This window comes from Centruroides sculpturatus, unplaced genomic scaffold (genome assembly GCF_000671375.1).
Source record: "Centruroides sculpturatus isolate CEXI.00-Female unplaced genomic scaffold, Cexi_2.0 scaffold388, whole genome shotgun sequence".
Lineage (NCBI taxonomy): Eukaryota > Metazoa > Arthropoda > Arachnida > Scorpiones > Buthidae > Centruroides > Centruroides sculpturatus.
The window spans coordinates 182280-193369 of NW_019384674.1; the positions used below are offsets into that span (position 1 = coordinate 182280).

General features: G+C 25.6%; 1 protein-coding gene across 1 annotated transcript; it reads left to right on the forward strand.

Annotated features, from left to right (window-relative positions):
* The first annotated feature begins 9061 nt into the window (after positions 1 to 9061).
* On the forward strand, positions 9062 to 10336 carry LOC111626784 (patched domain-containing protein 3-like). The gene has a single exon (XM_023370287.1). The coding sequence runs from the start codon at positions 9062 to 9064 to the stop codon at positions 10334 to 10336; it is 1275 nt and encodes a 424-aa protein (XP_023226055.1).
* The last annotated feature ends 754 nt before the right edge of the window (positions 10337 to 11090 follow it).

An 11090-nucleotide genomic window follows, 5' to 3' on the forward strand; every position in this document is an offset into this window, starting at 1 on the left:
AATAAATGATATTTTTGCCAGGACCGTCTTAATAGAAATATAGGCACCTGGGCAAAGAAGTACAATGGATCCTGTCTATACAAACGGTGGGTGATCAGAAAATAAAGTCAGCTGGCACTCACATTAGCTAATGTACGCATGCTGTACTAAACCATGCCTATCTCCACAGGTGGATAGGTATAGTTATGCCTCCCCCAATCTAAATCCTTTAAATTTTTATTTGTGGGGCCATCCGAAGATGCTAGAGTATACCACTCCCATTGACAATGCAGACACGTTGCTGCAACATGCTGTCGACATTCCGGGAGGCCTGGAATCTTCAAAATAGTGCGGTAGTTCATGCTCTGATGTCTCTACACGTGTTGTATATTTTGAGCTTTTATTATGAAGGAAACTATGTAAGAGAGAATTATGTAAGAGAGCATGCAATAAAACCCGTCTTGCACTTAACACTGCCATAAGAACTTTGATTTCTCAGAAAACTCTCGTTTTAATTAGTATTAGTGTATTAATTAGTCACTTTTACTGATTAAATTGATCAATTATTTAATTGATATTTGACATAAATCACATATATTTAATATAAATAAATATATACAAGAATACATTAACGCATCAGTAGATATATCTATTCAATTAAATATAGAATTGAATTTCCAGTTATCACATAATCCTTATATTAAATTTTTATGCCCCATTAATAATGCATATTATTTTTATTTCTGATATTAACCGTTCAAGTGAATTAGAAATCGAGGAAGAATTACACACACCTGGTATTTCCAGGAAAATAATTACATCTTAATTTAACAGCATGTCAAAACCTAATTAAATATTATTTCAATATATATATTGCATGATATTAATATTATTATTATTATTATTAACAATCTAGAAGATGCTTCGTCACTCATGAATAATTCCGTAATTCGATTTATTAAAGAAGTAAAACATGGTAAAGAAAAGGAAAAATAAATAAATATATTTATCTACTTTCTCTTCCCTGTGAATTGGAAAAAAAATACATTAAAAGAAAGAAAATAGACAAACGAAAATAACAAAAGAGAACAATAAGTGCTTATCAACAATTACAGATCTAAATACTTAACAGGAAAACTTAATGAGTTGTATACTTATATCTGAAAATTTATTTATCCTACTTTTTTTAAAGAAAAGAATTGTAAAAAATGTTCAAAAATTCTCATGATATATACATTGTATTATTAGATATAAACAAGTAGTTTTAATCTGTATCGCTTTTCATTATAATGTATAAAGATTTTTGTTTCTTATAATAGTACTAACTCTATTATTATTATTTACCATTACTTTCGAAATCGCGTAGGTTTATGACCTCTCTCTACTTTTATTATTGTTTCAAATTTATGAAATAACGAAAGAAAAGAGTATTGACGTTTTTCTTGAGAAATTTTTTAATGTTTTTCAATATTTAATATTTTTCATTTTTCTGAAAAACCTTCCAAACTTTATATCTTAATTTATACAGATGTAACTTAGAATTAATCATATATAATTTCTATTGTTAATTATATAAAATATAATAGTAATTTTTATGTATTATTTTAATATAAATGTTTTATTTGTAAAGTAGAACACTGTATATAATATAATATTTTAATGTACTTGATATTTATAACGGACACCACGCTGGCATACAGGAACTTCATGACACTTTATTAGATTTTATTGTATGGTTAGATTTTTCTGAAACTTCAAATTATGTATAATTTAAAAAGGAAAATTTTATTAAATAAAAGAATTACGTGTTTTTTTTTATTATTATTTAATTATAGTTTTTTTAGCTACTCATAATTAAATGCAATAAAATGTATTATAATTTAAGGAAAATTTATTGTTAGTCTAAAATACTTAGCCTAAATGTAATTCATTATATATTTAAATAAAAAAATAAATAAATAATATACTCGATATATTCATATGATTCAAGAGATAAGCTATAATAATTCTTATTGGTTCAAATAGAAAAGTAGGAAGAAGAAGTCAGTTTGAGGCAAATATCTTTAGCACATGAAGCATTGAATTCGATAAAGTTAAAAAAGGTAGTACTGAATTGTTCTGCTGGAACAAGTATTATTATAAAAATAGTTCCATTATTTATATTTCGTATTTGGAGTTAACACATTATATTATTAAGACGATTATCTGCTTTAAATTTGGATAAGGATTATCGTTTCAAAATGGTTTCCAGGTAATTTATTTTGTTTTTCAAGTAATTTATAACTAATTACCTATAAAATAGATCTTTTTTTAATATTTAATAAAATATAATTAATAATAATTAATTTCGTATAGTGTATTATATTATATTTTCTACGAGTCAATATTGATGGCAGTGACTGGTGATGAAAGGTTGATAGAATTGTTAGTGGCGGGGCCGTTATTGGGAGTTATCATTGTTTGAAGGTTATTTTATTTAAAAAGAAATGTCCGCTGTTCGGAGGTGGCTTTGTTGAGAGGTGACCGTTATTACAAGTTCTACTGTAGGCCTATATTAATATTAATATATATAGTTTAAAAGAAATGATTTAGACACTATTAATTCATATAATAAATATTTTAAAACGTAGAAATATTTGTATATTTATTACTTTTATATATTTATAAAGTATACTTTATCCTCAAAAATAATAAAGAATACTTTAATAAATAATAACAGCTTATTAGTAATTAAAGTAGTTAGTTTTATTTAATATATATATATATATATATATACTTCATTTTGTAAGTTTAAAATAACGCATGAACTTAAGATAAAATGAATAAAATTCCTTACATAATTTATTTAAATTATGTTTCTGACGTCAATATCAAGTACATAGAAAGTTGAAAATGAATTTGAACTCATTAATTTTAAAAATAAAAAATCACTGTTACTAATTTTAGATCGAAGTGTAATCTATTTTACTTGTTAGACTAAAGTCCTCTAGGTAAACATCCTTGAACCCCACGTCCTTGAACCCTTTTTTATGATCATGAATCTATTCAGTTACAGATCCCCCAAATCAATGTTTTCATATATTATATCATATAAACTACCTGCATATAAATCAAAATTCAATATATTTATAATGAAAATATAAATAGACTTACAAAAATAACGAGTTTATAGGATTAAAAAAAATACTTTAAAAAAACCATCAAGTCAAAATTGACCGATCACCATACTTTCCCTCTGTTATCTTCTATAGTATCCAGGGTGGTAACATATCTCATGAAGAGTGAAATCCATATAGAATATCTTTGAAAAGTTATTTAAAATAATGAAAATAAGCAATTCGAACTTTAATTTAGTTAGCTTTTTGTTTAATTTAATTAAATAAATTACATAATAAATAAAGGATTATTTACAGTGAAGTATAAAAGAGTACACTTTCGGTATGTATTTAATTTGCCTTAATGAAAGATATGTACTGATTACTACAAAAAAAAAGACAAAATTCTCTGCGATTATTTCAGTACTTGTTTATATTACAATAGTTGATAATTTAATTTTAAAAAAAATGCTCAAATTATCCAAATTTTTTAGCTGTTCGTATAATCAATATTAATGAGAAAGTACGTAATTAAGAAATCGAAATTTGACGTGAAAATGCCCCCCTTTTTTTTCTTATTGGATCGACTTTTAATGTCAAATGACCTTGACTGATGAGAAACGGTGATCCCCTCTTTCCTTCTGAAATACTTACTCGAAAAACAAGTTTCGTTCAGTCGTTTAGTGATTTTTACTTAGCGTTATATCCGATGACCCAGTCTACTTTTGTTTAGTATACAATATATCCTGCTAAGTATCACAGCTCTCCACTTGACAAACTCTATAATTTTGTTTTTTGTGATCAACGCTTCCGATACATCTTTCTTCCTCTAAGTCAAACAAGGTAATTTATTTTCCTTTTAACTAAAATCTTTAGGACCACAATACGTCCTATTTTGCGTTTTAATTTGTCTATTTGATTTTAATTGTAGGTTATTATAATCTAAAAAAAAATTAACGACGTAAAAATTAATCGATTAATGTTTTATTGACAAGTTTGTCCACTTTTTCATATATAGAATTTAGATTAAAAACTAGATAACACAAAGGATAGATTTGTCTTTATAAAGCTACTTATTGTAACTGTTTATATCTTTTAAAGATACTTTCAATAGTTTTTTTCCCCCTAACAAATTACTAACAAGTAAGATAACATATTTAGTTTTATTATAAAGTAAATAGATTAAAAAAGGAAACTATTAATTGCTTGTGTCATGCAAACAAAATGACAACCATTAAGTATAAAAATAATTTATGAAATAATTTTAGTGGATAAAGTACGCTTGAATAATCACGAAATTACTTTATACGGTAATAAAAGTCTTTAATCACTTTTTAACAATGTAATATTTTATATTCGAATTCATTTAAATCCACTTGTGTGTTTCCATTCTCGTTTATCACACTTGCGAAGTTTTCTTTATATAATTTCCAACTGTATGTTTAATATTAATGTAAGTAAAGTTTTAATATAATTTTGTATAAAATAAATTATTCTAAAATACTAATTAATATTCTTTAAATTACTTTTTAACAAATATAATAATAATAAAGATAATAGTAAGTATGATAAGGTATACTCGATATAACCTCGTTTATAAACACTAATTGATAGATGATCTCTATATTTTATTTATTAAATCAATAATAATTATATACAGTACTGAAAAATAAAGTAAACTTACATATATTTCACTTGTCAGTGGTATAAAATGAAGGAACTTTTTCTGTTTCTTGCTATAACTTTTATAAGAATAGATAACAATATTTTGTAAACATAAAAGGAAAAAGAGAAAGTGAATGAAAGAAGAAAGTATTTCTTACCAATTTTATTAGTTAACAAGTAATCATTTCGTAGTATATAATAAACTTTTTTGTGTAGAATTTTAATTAATTTCTTTCTATTTTTGTGTTATTTTCATTTACATAAACTTGTTTTTAACGTATGAAAGTGAATTCCACAACGTATACTTTCGTTTTTAATAAGTTTTTAAGGAAAAAAACTGTAAAGAATTTCACTTTTTATTATTTTTTTATCCTGAAAGTTGTATAAACGAGTAAGAGGACAAAGAATCTGACCTATTATATATAGGAAAGTTTATGCTCCCCTAAATTTAGGCCCACTAAATATTTTTGGTATATAGTATAAATTCTATAACTACTTCCTTCTAGAGTCTAACCTTTCGTGACATCTTCATAACATTAAAAAACTATAATTAAAACTAAAATAATTGATAATAAAAAAGTTACACTTGAAAGCTTAAAAAATACAATTGATTACACATATTTCATACAACAGAATAAGATCAATGTCAAAGAATATACCGCAAACATGTTTTATGGAGTAGAATACTTTTCCTGGCTTTTAATGATTATAAAGATTTATATATATATTGACCATCATATTTTGAAGGGAATAAAAATTACATTCTTGATTCATTTAACCAGGAAATAAGCATAGTTTTTGTATTATACAGGTGTGGTATTATAGCCTAGATAACTATAATTGTAATAGGGAAACTTTACGATTTTCCTAAAATAAATTTACAGTATGTCGAATATTTTTTATTAATGATTAAAGCTAGACAGTTAAATTGTAATTTAATCAACTTTTTTTTTGAAGTTAAAAACACTAATTGACTTGAGAAAATGTATCAATTGTTTTTTCTTTCTTTCTTAACTTTAATAAACGGGAAAGTTATTTCTCATTCATTATTCAGTTAAATTTTATATTATGTTTTACAATACTCATAATTAAACATAAAAAATTTAAAAAAAAAAGTCACATCTCCTATAGGAAATTAGAAATTAATAGCTTCATACCAAACTAAATATAAAATAAGATATAAATGAGAATAAATTATCTTAAGTTAACATTTATTTTTCGGTATTTTAACGGTTCATGAATCAAATTTAAACAAAAATATTAGAACTTTTCGATGACTCAGAATGGTTTTAATAATAATTATATCATGCTTATGGCATATAAAAGAAATTCCCTAAAATCAATGTCCATACTCTTTTATAATATAAAGAGAAAAAATATGTCAGATGATATCAATATAATTGATTAAATATAAAAATTTTCCCTTTTGAAAAGAGATTTTATTTGATAAGAATAAAATATTTTTCTTCAGTTATTCTATTAGTTTAATGTAATCGAATTCAATTGGGCGTTTAGAAAATTTATTTCTTATTATACATTATTCCAATGAATAAGTTACTTTTTTAAATAAAATATAGATTAATTTCATTAGTTATGCGTAATCTAATTCTGTAATAATGGCTTATTGAATAGCTCTATGGGCACTTTTTCTTTAATTAATAATTTTTCATGGTCAATTCCTTAGAATTACACGATTTATCCATTACTTATTATGGTTGACCTCATTAAAATCTAGGTTTTACTCACAACTGGTAAAAAGTAAGGTCTGCTTATGAGCAATAAAACCAAACTTAAAAATTGTTTATTATCTTTCGACAATTTCTAATATATTTAATTGTGGATAAATTAATTCCTATGCTTTTTTTTTCATAACTAAATAAANGAGTAAAGAAAGAATACGTTAAGTAAATTCACATATTTCATCTATTTTAATATTACTTAATATACTCATTATTCAATTTAAAAATTCAGCAATGTGTTTTTAATATTCTCAAATAACAAATATTTTGCTGAAGTTTCCTTTCATTTCTAGCAATATTATTATTTTATGGAAATAATAATTTTAAATTGCTGTTTTACAGCATGAAGAAATAATAAAATTTTGGAGAGTAAATAAGTGCGAAAAATCAATTTAATGATGAAGACCTTGCATTTTAAATACTTTATAATGAATATTAAAGCTTATCCTGGATGGATAAGCTTTAATATTTTCTAAAAGAGAGGCACAAAAGAGAGATCTTTCCAGCATTGAACGAGAGCGCATGTGGTACCCTAGTTCATTGAGGTGTTTATAATAAATAAATTAATAAATAAAATATATAAAATCGTTTAAAAAAACTATATATGTAAATCACGCTATAGTTCTGCGGCAATTTGCAAATTTCCAAAAGTAAGTAAAAGATGCAAATTAAAATTCGATCCTGACAAATTATGTAACAGCATACATTTTAGACGTCCCTATGAAAGAACCGACATCGTGCAGTATGCTAATTGGTAGTAATATAGCAATGCATCATACTCAAGAAAATTACTTTGAGGTGCTTATTATTTATGAGAAACGAGAAGAAATTCATGTGAAGCAACGCTTACGTTGTACAACCTCTTTCTAGATGCATTAAAGACTACACATATAACGATTCTGAATGTAATTATCGCTTGATACAAATTAGTACTACAGTCAGGAGTCATTGTCCAGGTCGCTCTCGTCTTAGCATTGAAATATTAGTACTCTTCCAAACACAGGCATACTCGAAGCAAGATCAAGTAGAGTACAACAGACAAAAGAACGACGAATTTTATATCACTATGACTATCACCCATTTTACTGCTATCTGAAGTTGGTATATGTAATTCGATTGGTGGAACGTAATGCTAAATCTACGCCTTGTAGAACCGCAACTTTTTGAGAACATTGTATGGATTGACAAAGCATTTTTTTCCGAAATGAAGTATGTAACTGCCATAATGTGTGCCATTAGACTCCAAGATACACGCAAAATACAAAACAGTTTTTACAGTAAACGTCTCATGAAGTATCTGGAGCGAGCAATTACTTGGTCCTTGACTGGGTGACCGTATCTTAATATTCAGAACACAATGGTAGATAAATGGCTTGATGACTGCCATTGAAGCAATGACAGTCATCTTGTTACCATTTGTTGCATGTTTACTACCATCGATTTGACAATCGATGAAGAGGACAACATGGTCCTGTTCCATGACTACCAGACTTGACCTCACTGGATTTTTTCTGTGGGAGCGCCTCTAGCAACCTCGTGTGGGTGTTGAAGAACTGGAGAGGCAAGATATATAGAACGGTAGCAACAGGCTACATATCACCTCAATCGTCTACATTTTTGTATTTCCTTTAAATACGTCTTTTTGAACATGTACAATAGCAAAATAAACGTGTTTTCGTATTAATTTATGTAATGTTGGTTTTTATCCTTTGCAGTCAGAGATTCTTTGTACGTAATGCTAAACCTTAAAATAATTTCCTTTTGTTATCCTTGCACTTGGGAGAGATAGGAAAATTTGTGTGTTGTTGTTTTAGAGCTACTGTTAGTTACATATGTCATTTTTGAAGGAATTTATTTATTTTACTATTAAAGCATCGTAGTGGAGTAATGCATTACATGCATATACTCGTGCAATACTGGAAAGATATTTTTGCGCCTGTATAAAAGTTAAAGTAAAATACCCTGTATAATATAATCACGTATTATATGGTCAGATGATAAGAAGTTTTAGTTTGTGTTTTATTTGTTTTTATTGAAAAAAAAATGAAGAAACTCGGTCGTTTTCAGTTCTTGGTTTTGTTCCTGGTGATTAGACATGAAAGAAAAGACTTAGTTTCTTCAATTTTTAAAAAATTGTTTAAAATATCTTTGTTTTCTAATTATCGAAATTAATTTCAGTTAAAAGAACTTTGATTCTATACAAAAGCTACAGATGAAGACCTGTATTTGAAACATTAAAATGACTCATAATTGAGATAAGTGCAGAAATAATAAATAATTAAAACGATTTCTTATTTCCGCATTTATTTTCTCCGTATACAGTAATTAAAAACTTTAGTTTCTGATAGGCTATTAAATTATTATATATTTCACTTTAATAGATTAATTAAGAATCACACTACAATACAGCAAGAAATCATTACTTTTTGATTTTATAAGAACAATATTTAATTTAACTTTTAAATTATATTACAAAATGTATATTTAACAAATGCTTATGCAGCTCTTTTTCTTCCCTTTTCTGTTTCAGATAATGAAGAGAATTCAGACAAAAAAGCAGATATCTACAGAGAAGAATATATAATGGCAAAATTTCGAGATGTTATTGGTCATTTGCTAACTTTTCCTTTAGTTAAAGTAATTGTTATCATTATTTTCATTACTAATTTAGGAATTGGAATAATGGGATTAATGATGTATTCGAAAAGTGGTAACGATTATGCTGATGTTTTTCGTTATAATTCTTCTTTAGTTACTTTTAACAGCGTTATGCATAAATATTTTAATAAATATGCTTATCCTGTTCACGTTATAATTAACGAACCACTTGATTATTCAGATATAGAAGTTCAAAAGAAAATTGAAGAAACTCTACAAAAATTTGAAGCACATCCGAATATTGCCGATTCTTCTGTAAGACTGTCTTGGTTAAAATATTATAAATTTTTTCTTAATCATCCCACACGGACAATTTTATTAAGAGGATTTAATATATCCGATAAAGAAGATTTTGTATTCGTTTTACGTAACATATTCCTACGTCTTCCTCAAGCTCAAGAGTTTAAATCTGATATTATTTTTAATGAAAATCATACAGAAATTATTGCCTCTAGATTTCTTTTACTTTTAACTAATATCAACGATCAGAATGTAGAAATTAATGTACTTAGAGATCTTTATAATATTGTTGATAATTCACCTTTAAAGATACATATTCATAGCATTATGTTTCATATGATAGAACAAGCATTACTTATAACTAGTATTTTATATCAGTTAGCAATTGTTAGCGCAGTTTTAATTTGTCTAGTATTTTTTATTTTTGTACCTAATGTAACTTGTGCTCTTTGTACTTCGATGATAATCCTTTGTATTATATGCGAAACAGTTGGATTTGTTTCTTTCTTTCATGTAAAATTAGATATAGTAATGTTAGCTTCGTTAGTAGTGTGTGTTGGTTTTTCTATAAATTATCCAACTCACATATCATATTCATTTGTTACATCGAATAAACTTAATCCCGATGAAAGATTGAAAAAATCATTATACGAAATTGGTTTACCAATTTTTCAAGGTTCGTTCTCTACTATACTCGGAGTTTCAGTCTTACCCTTTGAACCATTTTATAGTTCAGTTTCGTTTTTTAAAATCGTTCTTGTTATAGGTTTACAAACTGCATTTCACGCTATGTTCGTTATACCTGTATTTTTAACAATTATTGGTAATTTTAATAAATCTTTAACGCGTAAAATAGATAGCACGAAATCAATTGGAGCATTCATACCAGAAAATGATTCACACGAAGAAAGTATGTCCCTCACTTCCGAAAAAGATCAAGCCGTTACCACAAAATTATAACAAACATTTACCAATGTAAATATCGTGTATATATAGTCATATAAATACGTATAATTTGTTTTTTTTACAATAATAGTATTACTTTTAAGAACGAAATTATATATGAATTAACATTTTAATCAATTTTTAAACCAGGAAAAATTACGAATTATTAAATTAATAAATAATTCTTTTAACCAATGTTATATACCCTTTAATAAATAATATTCTTTTGTATTTATTATTTTTTAATAATATTACTGTGATAATAAATTGATTGTAATTATATAATATTATTTGTTCTTTATGTATTTTTTAAATTCATTTTAACAAAAGTACATCCAATAAGAAATTAATTAAATATCATTATAATATTTCGATAGCTTTACATATAGAAAAACATACCTTGATATACATGTGTTTAGAATTATTACGACTTAATAAAGGAAAAAATTTTAATAGAATCTTTAACAAGTATATAAAATACTTGACATTATTTTCGAATAAAATTCTATATACTTCCTGACTTTATATATATATATATAGCAATATATTTTTATATATGAAATCAAAAATTTAATTTTTGAACAATAGATATACTCGTATTATTTTCTTATAATGTATCACAGATATAATTCCGTCGTTGTTATCATTTCCTCACTTTATTAAGTCAACGTGCTTTTTTTTTCTATATTAAACGTTAAATTAATAGAGGTCGAACATATCTTTAGGCATTAATTTAACCTGAATAACTAGTTTTTTTATGCTATTTAAT

Excerpts from the sequence above, each read along its gene's own strand:
- LOC111626784 (XM_023370287.1), top strand. The coding sequence starts at position 9,062 with ATGGCAAAATTTCGAGATGTTATTGGTCATTTGCTAACTTTTCCTTTA.